We start from the raw sequence: 15,016 nt of genomic DNA on the forward strand, positions 1-15,016 counted from the left end.
TTGACAGGACTCTACTGATTTTGGTTGGAAAAAGAGAAAGAAACACACCGCTTGGATGTCTTATTAACTACCCACGTCCTTTATTCTTCCCAGGCCCCTCCCTGTCCCCACACATGGGGGCAGCCCCAGTGTAGGCGGTATGACACGATGCAGGGGGTGGAGCGGGGCCTGGCCAGCATCCTCCGAGGGCCCATCCAGGGAACACTTCATAGCTGCCCTCTCTCGCGCAGCTGGAGGGGCCAGCAGGGCCTTCTGCTGGCTCAGTTCCACAGGCTGATTTTCTTAATGCTCCCTGGAAACAGCCTCTCTGTCACTCCTCGTCTTCACTCCAAGCTGCTCCTGGCCTCCTCGCCCTGTGGACCCTAAAGGTGTGAGGGCCACAGTCCTCCTCAGGTGAGCCTCCCTCCCCAAGCCCAAGGCCCTAGCACAGGCTGCAGTTAGACGGCTTCGAGCTGCGGCTTTGGGCCTGGAGTAAGGAGAGGGGAAGACAGGGTGCCATGTCAAGGAAATGAGGGGACAGTTCTCACTTCTGAGCTCACCATGGGCTGTGATCATACTGCGAACAGAAGGATAACCTCCATTCCAAAACTTTCAACCACTTTTGAGAACCACTCCCCAGCCCCAGACTCCTTACACCCTCCCCATGCAGGGCCCCACCTCTACCCCATCCTCATACCTGCTGCCGCTGGTACTCTGCCTCACTGGCTGACAGTGCTTGTGCTAAAGCTAAGTCTTCTTCCTCCTGAGAACTGGGGGGGGGGGGGAGACACAGCGTAAGTTGGATGACAATAATATCTAAAATGTGAACATCCGATCTGTTAAGCATCACTGTGCTGAGTACTCTCGGGTATTATCTCAATCTCTGTACAACCCTACAAGGAAGGGATTCATATGGTCCCATTTTATAGAGGAAATTAAGACCCTAATGGGTTAAAAATTTTGGTCAAAGCTCATATAGTTAGTAAGCTTAATTTTGGGCCCAAGTTTTTAACTATTATCTTTCAACAGTTCTAAGTGGTCCCACCAACTCTTTCCCAAACAGAGCCCTTGCCCATATCCCACCCTCTTTCACCAGAGAGTAGGTACCTTGGGACCTGGGGTTTGGTCTCTGCCAGGGACAATTCCAGGGCTCGCTGCAAAGCCTCATCCTCACTCTGTGGAAGGAGAAACAAAACCAACTGCTTTGGACTCTACTCTGTGTGGGTTTGCTTCTGTCCCTCCAACCTCTGCCCAACTTACCAAGCCATTCTGCAAAGCAATCACCGGAGGGGCAGTCCGTGACGGAGACGGGGCTGTGGCTCTAAGGCAGACATTCGAGAGGCCAAGATCAGAGGTGTGAAGGGGGAAAAGGGAGATAAGAAAGGGGCAGGCCTACCTGCTGGGAGAAGAAGATGAAGACAAGGTCCGACTTGGGCTGGGGATGGTGCTTGTAGAAGTCAGACTCTGAGCTCTGGCAATGGCAGCAAGCCTGTAGGGAAGAGACACTCTTGGTGTCTCCAAGAGCAGTCAGTGTGCATGCTCCTCTCAGGCCTTACCCAAGAAGTCAGGGGTGGCGTGGTGGGGAGGGGGGCAGTTCCTCCAAACAATCTGGAAAAATATACACTTGAAAAGAAGCTAAGACTGCCCTACTCAAAAGGATAGGGATCAAGTTTCCCACCTTGTAGTGAAAAAGGCTGAGTTAGTTCCAGAAGGGTGGGACAGTCCCAAAGGCAAATAGAAGACTCAGCTGCAATTACCCTGCCCGGCTGGTTGGGTGCCCATCTCCAGAGCAATCATGGTCCAGTGGGTGACGATGCTTGATGCAGAAGTTTCGGCCACAGCGTTCACAGGTCAGTTTCATCATTTCCCGCTGCCGGCAGCCAGAGCGTTCACACTTGTTGGTGAAGATCTGAGGTGCAGTGGGAAGGTCTGTCTTTGCTGAGGCTCTGACCCCCTTTTCCAACCCAATAGCTGTTCCAGTTTCCAGGCATCCATAGGCCCAGCTGAATCATGGCCAACCCCTCCAACACTTACCTTACGTTTTTGCTGTGCTGGATCTGACCGACAGTCTCGATCAATGTGCTCCCCCACAGCTCGGTCAGGGGGCTCCCCTCTGGCCACAGGCACAGGCACATTACAAAGTGGGCATACAGGTACTTGGATATCCTATAGTTAAGGAAGAGGGCTCAGTCTGTGACCCACTTCCACTTAAAATCCCTGGTCCTGAAAGAACCTCAGAAAGACCATAAAGGAGATAAAATTGGAGACAAAGGGATTGCGGGGATTCTGCATGCATCCTTCACCCTCAGACCACCCTATCCACCCTTAGACCACCCCATCCACCTTTTGGTAAGCAGATCCACAGTGATGCTGAGCATAGGCTACGTGGTCTGCGCAGAAGATGCCAGAGCAGGCGTCGCACTTGAGCGGCAGAAAATCTGCGGGGAGTACATCAGACTGCAGGTCCAGCGGGAACTTGACATCGTTCCGGGTCAGTAAAGCCTTCCACTCGGGAAGGAAAACACCCACCTTATTCGCAACAAACCACCCCGGCCCTAGTTCATTGCCCTTAGCCACGCCCCCTTAGCCACGGCCCCAACTTCGAGCCCCGCCCCTCTCCAGCATTTCCAGCCCCCCTGAACGCACCCTTCGGCCCCACCCGCAGTTCCAAGCCCCTCTCCACCCAGCCCTACCCCACCTCGCGCTCCGCCCCTCACCCAAGCGCTGACAGCTTGGCTCGGAACAGTGAGCCCCAAGGTCCGGAAACTCCATTGCCGGGCCGGGAAGGGCCTGCTGGGAGAAGAAGCGATGCTGAGCATCTCTAGGGCTCCCGCTACGAGTCCAGACCGCGACCCCGTACTGTAGGGGGCTCCCTGCCCCTCCCCTTCCTCTCCCCCGCCCAGCCGGGCTTACCGGAGCTTCTGCTCCTCCCGGCCGGAGGCTCCCACTCCTCCCCCTGCGCGCACGGCGCACTGACGTCACCGCGCAGGGCGGGCACGTCCCGCGCATTCTCGGGGCGGCGGGGGAGCGGAGCGTCCCAGCAGACCCGATAGCCGTTTGTTTTTGCTCCTCGAGGCTGGGATTTGAGTTTTTCTTGTGACGAGCTTAGCTCCACGAAGGGCGAAAGGACCGGCAAAGGCAAGGACGGAAGAAATGTTGGAGAAGGAGAGCTGGCATGGTTTGGGGTCTTTCGTACGTCGGTCCTGCGCCGACGAAGTGCAACCATTTCGCTCATGGCCATGGTTGCACTTATTCTCCACAAGCCGACGACTCCCATATTACTCTGAAGTACAGATTTCTCTCCAGAGCTTCAGATCCATCGTACAGGTTTAGCTTTGGTTCTTACCTTCATGTCAGACTTCCGTGACCACCCCCAATTTAGAATAAGCACACGGGCTATGCGATCTCCCTAGTTTGTTCTTGCACTTACGTCATCTTATTGTAATCAGATGTTTACACACACAAACATATTGGGAAGTCGTGAACCATGTCTGCCTTGTTCTGTGTTAGGTCCCTAGCGCAGTGCCTAGAACTGTGTGACGTCAGTTTGAATGGGAATTACCTACATAGCTGTTTTTAAATGCAAACTCCTGGACCCTGAAGCTTCTGATTTAGTAGGAAGCATCCGGGAGAATTCTGACACGTTATCCATGTACTGCACTTTGAAAAACACTGCTTTGAGTACCCTGAGTGCTTATTCAGTATTTCTGGAATGAAGCCCAAGAGTCACCGGACTGATGACGTCCTGCCTTTCCTACAAGGGAGCACCAGGTTGTGGCCTTCCAGCTTTCGCCCATTATGCTTCTCACCTGCCTCTCGCCTCTCATGCTTGTGGATGGTCACATTCTATCTCCCCATGAGTTTGACCATGGGGAACAAGTAAACAGGTGAATGAGCTTAGAGTTTAGCAGTGTCCTCCAAAATGGAGGGGTAACCCAGGCCACAATGGGAATGAGGAGAGACACTCTCCTTATTCTCCTCTGTCCCACTCCAACCGTTTGCTCTCTTTCCCTATGTGTTTGCTTCTTCCATCCTCACATCTCTAAGGCCAGTAGAAATTAAAAGCATTTTTCCTGGTTCCTCAAGCAGGAGGCCTAATCTCAGCCCCGACTGTGCCCTATTGCCTTGACTGGGAACCTGCAGAGCCCTGACCTGTAGACCCATGGCCAGGGCGTGTGGGCCAGGCCTGAGTCTCATGTTTGGAGGAAAGGAGTCAGCTCCACCTAAAGTGAAAATGAATCAGCTGGCGTAGACAATCCTTCCAAAAAATCTGAGAGAAGCCATTCAGCTCATTTCTTCCTTCAAACAACATATCCAGTGTCCTTCCACATGCCCATCAGTGGGTGATACATTTAAAGAAAAAGGCAAGGTAATGTGGCAGGACATTTCAGGGATCCCATTCTGGGGTTGACAAGCGTTATTCAAGCCAAAACCTGAGGGGCAAGTAGAGAGGTGTTAGCTAGGTGAAGTCCAAGAGAAAAAGGAATGGGGTGGAAGGAAATGACGCTCCAGGCAGAGGAAACAGCCGAGAACAGCACCTGGAGAAAAGAGAGAACAAGGTTCTTTAAATGAGCTTTTAAACAGCTCGGGGCATCTGAATCTTAGGGTGTATGGTGCAGGCTAGAAGAGAACTGAAGCCAGAGAGCTGGCAGAGACCAAATCACCTCAGGGAGTGGAGGCCAGGTTAGTGTTGAGAGTGTTAACATAAATAGAATGAGAAAACTATAGATAACCTTAAGCAGGGGAGTGACATGATTGGATTTGTATTTTGAGAAATACAAATACTCTGGTTTCTAGTGGAGAAGAGGCTGGAGGAACTATGAGACTAGGAGAGGGGAGCCTAGGTAGGAGGCTGTTGCTGTAATCCGGGCAAGAATGATGATGGCCCGAACCACAATGGGGACGATGCTTCAAATTAATGACAGCTCAGCTGTGACCGGCTGGCTCAGTTGGTTGGAGCCAGTCCCATACACCAAAGGACTGAGTTTCATCCCGGGTCAGGGCACATACTTAGGTTTTGGGTTTGATCCCTGGTAGGGCGCATCTGGGAGGCAATTGATCAATGTTTCTCTCTCTCTCCACCCTTCTTCTCTAAAAGCAATGAAAAAATGTCCTCAGGTGATGATTAAAAAAAAAGAAAAAGTTTTTTTGAAAGACAAACGTACATAAATACATAACTAAATATAAAACTGTAAGCTTAAAAAATATGATTGTTAAATAGGCATTATTTTAACATAAATTATTAGCATATTAAATTAATAAAATATTAAAGTAAAAACTAAATCAATAAAAATTAAAATATACTTAATTGCAAATAAAATTATTTTTTTTAAATAATGATTTACAGAAAATACATAAACGTGCCGCTGTTAAGTTGTAGGTGTATTTTTTACGCAAATTTTTCTAGCTGCTGAAAAACTCTGGTGTTATAGTACTCAAGAGAATGGGAGGAGGTAGCTATAAACCTAACTTCAAATATAGTTCTTTGACTTTTGTTCAAATAGTGTCAGCTATTACTTGATAACTTTGAAGAGCTCTTTTTTAAGCAAATATTTTTATTTAGGCGGATGTGATTTTTTCTTTTAATTTCTAGCAAGCTCTAGTTTTTAAGTGGAAATTTTCTGATTTATATTCAGCTTCTTTAATTTCATGAAATAGATTGAGACTCGGATGCAGAGAATCTGTATTAATTTTAATGTCATCCTGTTCCCAATCCTACTTGTTTGAAGTGTCTTTCAACTAGAAAAATTATTCCTGTAATTAAAGCTTGTTTTGTTCATTGACATCTTCCCCTCTTCTTGAAGTCTGTGGAGTGCAACAATGCTTTCTAAACAAATAAACCTTTGTGCATTCAAATTTTTAATGCAGCTAGATATCATTTATAAATGATTCAGAATTCAGATTTCTTTTTCTAATGTTGAAAGAACTGTTCTGCCTCAATTAGATAAGGTTGGCATGGTGGTTAAAATATGTCCACAAATTCTTCGCTACTTCTTGCTTCAAGGGTGTGGACTGGACTCAGTGATTTGCTTCTAACAAATGGAATATGGCAGAAGTAACAGAGTGTAACTTTTCACAATAGGTCATAAAAAGCACTCTGGCTCCCGTCCCACTCTCTCAGATCACTTGCTCCATGGAAAGTAGCTGTCATGTCCTCATTTTACTTAAGCAGCTATAGGGAGAAATTAGTATGATGAGGACTTGAGGCCTCTTGGCAACAGCAAGTGAGGAACTGAGTCTTCCCACTAACTGCCTTGTGAGTGCACCATTTTGGAAGCAGATCTTCCAACCTTGGCTGACATCTTCATTGCAACCTAGTGGGAGACCTTGAACAAGAACCACCAAGCCAAGCAGCACCCAGAATCCTGATCCTCAGAAATAGGTGAGATAATGCATATTTGTTGTTTTAGATGGTAAGTTTGGAGTAATTTGTTATGCGATTATTGATAATCAATACACTTTGGTATTGACACTTTTTTCTTGACGTTACAACACATTCAGAAATGTGTACAAATTGAACACCCCCACATAACCAGCACCCAGATTAAGAAATAAAACATTACCAACCTCCAGAAGACCCCTCCAGTCACTGTTCTCCTGACCCCCAGAGTAGCCACTATCTTGATTTCTAACAATATACGTATACTTTATGTAAATATAATCATACATCACATATTCTTTTGCATCTACCTTCTCTTACTCATTTTATTTATGAGATTCTCCCATATTTCTGTACTTAGTTGTAGGTTGTTTATTCTATTTAATTATCTGAATATACTACAATGTGTTTATCTATTGCATAGAAAACTTCTGTTATATTTATCATGCATATTTCTTCCCAATAGTATCTCACATTTGCCTTATAATGTTCTCTCCACACACAAGATATATTCATGTACTCATTTATTTACATTTCCTAACCATTGGATACAATTTGCAGAGAATATTACCCTTTGTCTTTAAAATATTCAGAATGTATATTCTAAAAATAAGGACATTCTTTTATATAATCAAAGTGAAATTATAAAAACCAAGACATATTTCCTGCTTGGTGTGGCTCAGTGGGCTGAGTACTGGCCTACAAACCAAAAGCTCACTGGTTCGATTCGATTGGTTGCAGGCCAATTCCCTGTTGGGGGTGTGCGAGGGGCATCCAATTGATGTATTTCTTGCAAATTGATGCTTCTTTCCCTCTCTTTCTCCCTCCCTTCCCCTCTCCCTAAAAATAAATCTAAAAAGAAAAATCAAGAAATTTGATCTTGATATAATCTTTTAATATACAATTTATATTCAAATTTTACCAGTTGTCCTAATAGTGCCCGTCATAGTAACATTTTCCCCCACCCAGGATCCAATACAAAATCATACCTTACATTTATTGCCATGTCTTCTTGGTCTCCTTTTATTTATTTTTAAATGCTATTTTATTGATTGTGCTATTACAGTTGTCCCAATTTTTCTCCCTTGGCTATCCTCCACCCAGCACCCCCTTCTCCCTCAGGCAGTCCCCACACCATTGTTCATGTTCATGAGTCATGTGTATAGGTTCTTTGGCTACTCCATTTCCTATGCTATAGTTTACATCCCCATGGATATTCTGTAACTACCTATTTGTACTTCTTAATACCCTCACCTCTTCACCCATTCCCCTCTACCCCCTCTCATCTGGCAACCATCAAAATCTTCTCTGTATCCATGATTCTGTCTCTGTTTTTCTTGTTTGCTTAGTTTGTTTTTTAGATTCAATTGTTAATAGATATGTATTTATTCCCATTTTATTGTTCATAGTTTTGATCTTCTTTCCCTTTAACCTTCCATATAATAATGATTTGGTGATGATGAACTCCTTTCATTTTTTTTCTTGTCTGGGAAGTTCTTTATCTACCCTTGGATTCTAAATTATATCTTTGCTACATAGAACAATTTTGGTTGTAGGTCCCCACTTTTCATGACTTTGCATGTTTCTTGCCAGTGCCTTCTAGTCTGCAAAGTTTCTTTTCAAAAATCAGCTGACAGCCTTATGAGAATTCCCCTGTAGGTAACTAACTGCTTTTCTCTTGCTACTTTTAAGATTCTTTCTAGCCCTGGCTGGTGTAGCTCAGCAGAGTGAGTGCGGGCCTGCGAACCAGACAATCGCTGTTCGATTCCCAGTCAGGGCACATGCTGGGGTTGCAGGCCGGTTCCCTGCAGGCCACTTCCCAGCAGGGGACGCACGAAAGGCAACTATACATTGATGTTTCTCTCCCTCTCTCCTTCCCTTCCCCTCTAAAGATAAATAAAATAAAAGATTCTTTTTTTAATGTATTTTATTGATTATGCTATTACAATTATTCCATTTCTCCCTTTTATTCCCCTCTGCCCTGCACACACCCTACCCTCATTCCCCCTTTTACTTCATGTCCGTGAGTCATACATATAAGTTGTTTGGCTACTCCATTTCCTATACTGTCCTTAACCTCCCCGTCTATCTTCTACCTACCATTTATGCTACTTACTTTCTGTACCCTTTTGCCCCTCTCTCCCCACCCACTCTCCTGCTGATAACCCTCCATGTGATCTCCATTTCTGTGCCACTGTTCCTGTTATAGTTGTTTGCTTAATTTGTTTTTGTTTTTGTTTTAGGTTTGGTTGTTAATAACTATGAGTTTGTTGTCATTTTACTGTTCATATTTTAGATCTTTTTTTTTCTTAGATAAGTTCCTTTAACATTTCATGTAATGAGGGCTTGGTGATGATGAACTCCTTTAACTAGACCTTATCTGGAAAGCACTTTATCTGCCCTTCCATTCTAAATGAAAGCTTTGCTGGATAGAGTAATCTTAGATGTAGATCCTTGCCTTTCATGACTTGAAATACTTCTTTGCAGCCCTTTCTTGCCTGCAAGATTTCTTTTGAGAAACCAGCTGTCAATCTTATGGGCACTCTTTTGTAGGTAACTGTCTCCTTTTCTCTTGCTGCTTTTAAGATTCTCTCCTTTTTTTAAATCTTGGCTAATGTAATTATGATGTGCCTTGGTGTGTTCCTCCTTGGGTCCAAGTTCTTTGGGACTCTCTGAGCTTCCTGGACTTCCTGGAAGTCTATTTCCTTTGCCAGATTGGGGAAGTTCTCCTTCATTATTTGTTCAAATAAGTTTTCAATTTCTTGGTCTTCCTCTTCTCCTTCTGGCACCCCTATGATTCAGATGTTGTAATGTTTAAAGATGTCCTGGAGGTTCCTAAGCCTCTCCTCATTTTTTTTTTTGAATTCTTGTATCTTCATTCTGTTCTGGTTGAGTGTTTATTTCTTCCTTCTGGTCCAAAGCATTGATTTGAGTCTTGGTTTCCTTCCCATCACTGTTGGTTCCCTGTATATTTTCCTTTATTTCACTTAGCATAGCCTTTGTTTTTTCATCTAATTTGTGACCATATTCAACCAATTCTGTGAGCATCTGGATTACCAGTGTTTTGAACTGTGCATCTGATAGGTTGGCCATGTTTTCATCGCTCAGTTGTATTTTTTTCTGGAGCTTTGATTTATTCTTTCTTTTGGGCCCTTTTTTTTTGTGTGTGTGTGTGTGTGTGTGTGTGTGTGTGTGTGTGTCTTCACATGCCTGTTAGGGGGTGGAGAAGTGGAGCTTTAGGTGTTCACCAGGGTGGGGCAACCCACGTGGCTGCACTGAGTATGGGGGAGGGGCCTGAGAGAAAATAGTGACGCTTACTCCAGTCTGCCGGTTTTCAGTCACTTCCCAATTTGACCGCTATCCACAGTCAAATTAGGCCCTTCTGGTGCTGATTCCCAGTTGGGTGGGCTTGTGTACATTTTAGGACCCTGTTGGTCTCTCCAGTGAAATCTCTTGTGAGGCTGGGAGTTTCTCCCACTACCTCGATCTCCATAGGTGTTTTCAATCAGTGGTTTGAGGCTTTATTTCCCCACACTGGGTCCCTGGGTTTCTCGGTTTGTCTCGTCCCCCAGTTGTTCCTCCTGGCTTATTTGCATGCGAATGTGGGACCACCTGGTCCTCCAGCCACCACCTTGCTGCTAGTCTTCTCTGCCTGGTTGCCTGTCTCCACCCCTCTTACCAGTCTGGATGAATGTTTCTTCTGTAACTCTTTGGTTGTAGGGCTTCCATACAGTTTGATTTTCTGTCAGTTCTGGCTGTTTTTTGTGTGTAAATTTTTTGTTACCCTTCTTTTTGGTTGTGCAAGGAGGCAAAGTATGTCTACCTATGCCTCTTGGCTGGAGGTAAGATTCTTTATCTTCAACCTTTGGCATTTTAAGATGGGTCTTGGAGTGGGTCTCTTTACATCTATCTTGTTTGGGACTCTCTGTGCTCCTGGACTTGCATGTCTGTTTCCTTCACCAAATTAGGGACGTTTTCTTTCATGATTTTTTCAAATAGATTTCCAATTTTTTGCTCTTTCTCTTCTGCTTCTTGCACCCCTATGATGTGAATGTTGGAATGCTTGAAGTTGTCCTAGAGGTTGCTGACACGATTCTCATTTTTTTGGATCCTTTTTTCATCTTGTTCTGATTTTTTTTTTTTTGCTTCCTTATGTTCCAACTCATTGATTTGATTCTCAGCTTTATCTACTGTATGGTTTTTTCTCTGCAAATTGTTCTTTATTTCAATTAGTGTATCTTTCATTTCTAACCGGATCTTTTTTATGTTGTTAAGGTCCTCACTAAATTCCTTGAGCATCCTTATAACCAGTGTTTTGAATTCTGCATCTGATAGATTGCTTATCTCTGTTTTGTTCGGTTCTTTATCTGGAGTTTTGATCTGTTCTTTCATTTGAACCATGTTTCTTTGTCCCCTCATTTTGACGGCCTCCCTGTGTTTGTTTCTATGTATTAAGTAGAGCTGCTTTGACTCCATGTCTTGGTAGTGTGGCCCAATATAGCAAGTGTCCTCTAGGGTCTAGATGCACAGCCTCCCCTCTCACCTAAGCTTGGTTCTCAAGGTGTGCCCTTTGCATGGACTGAATACACCTTCCTCTTGTAATTGAGCTTTGATTGCTGTTGTCAGGTCAATGGGACAGATTTACCCAAGCCTGTCAGCTGCAAGGACTGGCTGTAACCGCTTACCACCAACTTCCACCCTTCACAGAGGATCAGTTGTGTGGGGGCAGGGTGGTGGTGCTCCAAGATGGTCTGTGGCTGTCCCCTGGGTATGCATGTTCTGGGGTTTCCCTGGTGGTGCTGGCCAAGGTCATCCCCCACTTGTGTTCTGCTCAGGGCCACCCTGCATTGGCTATAAAGCAATCTGAGATAGCTGCTACTTGTGTTGGGGTTGGAGATTCCTAGTTGAAGCCAAGCTGTGAATCTAGGCTGGCTGCTACTAATATGGAGCCTGGGGCCACTTAGCAAGAGGTCCAGGGGCTGGAGGCTCACTGAGGCTGGCTGTTACTTATTTGAGAGGATTTAAGAAGTTGTGAAGCTGGAGCTGAGACTACCCATTCATATGGAAAAGCAGCTTGGGTGGGAGTTGGGTGGGACAGAGCCTCTGGGGATCTCCAGGGCAGGGCAAACAGTCTCTGATATTGCACCGGCCTGTTGGCTCTGTGGCTCTGTGGCTCTGTGGAGGGAGGGTTGGAAAAAGAGACGATGGTCTCTACCCTCTTTTCTGTCTGGGAGAAAGCTGTCTCTCAGCTCTCACCTTGATGCCAGACACCTCAGCTTCTCCCTGTGTGCCACTGGTGCCTTTCAAGCTGCTACCCCAATGCTGGAGCTCAAAGGGAGTGAGTCTGAGTAAGTTCATGTGTGGGTCTTTTAAGAGGAACTGCTTGGGACCCTGCATGGAGGGTTCCACTGGAACCCTGGGCTGGGTGGCCTGTTTTGGAGCTAGGACTCTTCACTCCCAAGATATCTTTCCCAAGATATCCCTCCCGGATTTTTATCCACCACTGTGGATACGGGACAAAACAGTTTCATGTCTCCACCCCTCCTACCAGTCTGGTTGGATGTGGTTTCTTTAATTTCGTAGTGTCATACTTTCTTTCCACTCCAGTTATTGTGGCTCTGAGGGGTGGTGGTTCCATATTTTTGTTGTAATTCTGATGTGGTTGTGTGAGGAGGCAAGCCATGCTTACCTATGCTGCCATCTCGATGGGAAGTCTGGTCTGCTTTTAAATCTTGAATAGTTTCCTCAGTTTTTCATGATCTTTTGTGAAATTGATATTTTTGGAGTCAACTCACGTTTTATACTTAAATTGAAGAAAACTCCAGACTTCTTTTAACCTTATTCAATTTCTGCAGAGTCACATTTTTTTTCCAACCAAGCACTAATACATGTAATTGAATTTTTGATCAAAATATTTAAATATTTAGCTAAGTCTAAATAGTATGTAATCACCAAAGATAAAGCTGGTTGGGCAATCTTACCTTAAACTCAAAAAAGCCTTTTGCTTCAAAAATATCAAATATAAACTTGCAAATCTAGATCATTTTGATTGTCTTAACCTAGTCCAGGAACAAAGAACTCACAATTTTGTCTGTGGATTATTTTAATTTAGCTGCCATCCACTCTAGAACAGTAACAAATAGAGGCAAAATATTTATTGTCAAGTGATAGGTACCAACCATCCAAACCTATTTACATTAGCTGCTTCACTAGAACTCCAGTATACCAGTTCAATTTATTGAACATCTGCTATGTGCCAGGCACTGTGTTAAGTTCTGGGAATATTCAGATCATTAAGATAATCCCTGCCCTTAAGAATAAGTAGTACATTGGAAGCTGTACATATACACATACCCCATATACCATACTTACTCAGAGATAATGAAGATTTTATGTGACATGTGGGAAAAAAAGAAGTATAGGGAGGGAGCATGAGGAGAGCAGGTCTGATATGATGGACAGGTGACATGGGACATCAGAGAAGCCTTTGTGGATGAGGTATGGCCCAAAATGCATCTTAAAAGGTAAGTGAAACATTTCCCAAGCAGAGGTTTCAGGGGTGTGTGTAGAGCAGGGTAGCAGAGAGTGGCACAGCTGAACAGAGAGGACAAGCTGATCATGACTGAATGCTGTAAAGAATAGGACAGGGCAGAAGACCTGTAGGCATCTAAACTGTATCAGGGAGCTCGGTTGATGTAGGAGGAGAGCCTTCGATTCATAGGAAATAGCAGAAAGGTCATCAAATTAGTATTTTAAAATTATGTAGCCGTTTTGTTGGGCATGAATTTTAGTGGGGGACAAGAGTGCCGGCAGGGAATTTGTCATAATAGGCCTGGCGAGAGAGGAAGAAGGTGTGGGTCAGGGCTGTCATGGAGGTGACAGAATTAAGAAATAACTTGGACATCAAATCAGCAGCAACTGGCGATTAACTGGGCAGGGGATGAGGAAGAAGTTGGCTTTCATAGTTGGTGGTGCTGGCAAGCAAGATGGCAAATACAGAAAAGCCTACCTATTAAGGGGAGGTGGGGGTGGGGTGAAATACACAGTGTGTGTATTACTGTGGAAGGAGTATGTGTCCAGTTTCGGGTATGTTGAGTAGAAGCTATCCATGGAACATTCGAGTGGAGGTGCCTAACTGGAAGTTCTGGGAAAGGAGCTGAGCTAAGATTTCAAAGTCATCAGCATATGAGTGGAAACAAAATAGGTGAACATTCAAAATTGCCCAGGCAGAGTGCAAAGAAAAGTGAGGCGGTGACGGACCAATGAAAAAACCCCAACATTTAAGGGAGTAGGTGGAGCAAGTCCGAGGAGACTTTAGTTGGACACTTAATTCCATGATGGAATTAACAAGTCTTAGAATCTGTACTTGATGTTTTGTACTTACACAGATCATTTAAGCAATATTCCTTGACCAGAAAAGCATGTTCTGCCCAGCACTATTAATCTCAAAGATTTACTTTCTGCTCTCTGAAGTCCTATAGATAACCCTTCAAAGTCTGAAGGCAGCTAATGGGACTCAAGGCAGGTTTTTCTTCTTGGCTTAAAAATCCTTGGTTCCTTCAACAGTTAGGCCCCATATGATTTTCAGCCTTTGCCTCTGGAGACCCCCTCTTGGGAACCCTGCAGTTCGTGAGCTTGTCCACGAGTGGAGCAAGCCATCCTCTGGCAGCATTCGAACTTGTGCTCAGTACACCATGGATAGTATCTTTCTTGTTTTGGAGACTATACTTTCAGTGATGTAGCCTAAAATTAAAATGTTTATGAGCAGTCATATTACACTGGTGGCTGTTTGAATGTATAGTTAACTTAAGTGCACTGCCTTGCCCACAACATAAACATATAACCAATTCTTCTTCCCCAGTGTGTTCTTCTACAACTTTTTGTTTAGCCTGATTGTAGGTTTCACATTTTTGCTCATTTTTCTTTCACTCATATAAAAAGGTTTCTTCTTGTCCCTTTCATCTTGGGGCAGGAAATGGCCTGGGCACCTGATTTAAAAAAAAAAAAAATTGTAGACAAACATGTAGCATGAGACCAGAGTGAAGGAAGCTCAAGAATGGACCCTCACGACCTCCAAAACTATGGTCCGTTTTGATTCAACTACAGGCTTCTGGATCTCTCTCCAGATTTCAAGTTCAACAAGACAGTGGTCTAAGGGGGCGTGGTTGGTTACAGGGGAGCCAGTGTCTTTCTTATTGGTTAATTTTCTTTCTTTTTTAAAAGATTTTATTTAAGCCCTGGCCGGTGTAGCTCAGTGGATTGAGCGTGGGCTGTGAACCAAAGGGTCACTAGTTTGATTCCCAGTCAGGGCACATGCCTGGGCTGTGGGCCAGGTCCCCGGTGGGGGGCCCGAGAGGCAACCACACACTGATGTTTCTGTTTCTCTTTCTCCCTCCCTTCCCCTCTAAAAATTTTAAAAAATAATAAAAATCTTTAAAAAAAATTAACCATGAAGACAGTCGCAAGTGTGGTTCTTAAAAAAAAAAAAAAGAGTTTATTTATCTTTAGAGGGGAAGGGAAGGGGAGAGGGAGAGAAATATCAATGCATGGTTGCCTCTCATGCGTCCCCTGATGGGAACTGGTCCACAACCCAGGCATGTGCCTGACTGGGAATAGAACTGCGGTTGTTTGGTTTGCAGGCCCACGCTCAATCCACTG

At 44.6% G+C, this 15,016-nt stretch overlaps 1 protein-coding gene across 3 annotated transcripts; it reads right to left on the reverse strand.

Moving 5' to 3' along the window:
- Positions 1–56: 56 nt before the first annotated feature.
- On the reverse strand, positions 57–2,974 carry ZFAND2B (zinc finger AN1-type containing 2B). Of its 3 annotated transcripts, none has more exons than XM_037155484.2 (10): positions 2,893–2,974; positions 2,697–2,772; positions 2,323–2,417; positions 2,014–2,145; positions 1,737–1,888; positions 1,376–1,468; positions 1,240–1,300; positions 1,087–1,154; positions 677–749; positions 57–362 (listed from the first exon to the last, which is right to left on the reverse strand). In XM_037155484.2, the coding sequence occupies exons 2-10, from the start codon at positions 2,749–2,751 to the stop codon at positions 324–326; spliced, it is 768 nt and encodes a 255-aa protein (XP_037011379.2). In that variant the 5' UTR covers positions 2,752–2,772; positions 2,893–2,974; the 3' UTR covers positions 57–323. The 3 variants fall into 3 exon arrangements, with proteins under 3 accessions (XP_037011379.2, XP_037011377.2, XP_037011378.2); XM_037155482.2 differs by having other exon boundaries at positions 57–466; XM_037155483.2 differs by having other exon boundaries at positions 57–466; positions 2,697–2,769; positions 2,893–2,965.
- Positions 2,975–15,016: the final 12,042 nt, after the last annotated feature.

The sequence above is a fragment of the Artibeus jamaicensis genome, unplaced genomic scaffold (assembly GCF_021234435.1).
Source record: "Artibeus jamaicensis isolate MK-2021 breed Jamaican fruit bat unplaced genomic scaffold, CSHL_Jam_final contig_1015, whole genome shotgun sequence".
Classification (NCBI taxonomy): domain Eukaryota; kingdom Metazoa; phylum Chordata; class Mammalia; order Chiroptera; family Phyllostomidae; genus Artibeus; species Artibeus jamaicensis.

Excerpts from the sequence above, each read along its gene's own strand:
- ZFAND2B (XM_037155482.2), bottom strand. The coding sequence starts at position 2,751 with ATGGAGTTTCCGGACCTTGGGGCTCACTGTTCCGAGCCAAGCTGTCAG. Across the intron at positions 1,301-1,375 it reads TCATCTTCTTCTCCCAGCAG|AGCCACAGCCCCGTCTCCGT; the intron begins GTAGGCCTGCCC and ends TGTCTGCCTTAG. Across the intron at positions 1,155-1,239 it reads TTGCTTTGCAGAATGGCTTG|AGTGAGGATGAGGCTTTGCA; the intron begins GTAAGTTGGGCA and ends CTCCTTCCACAG.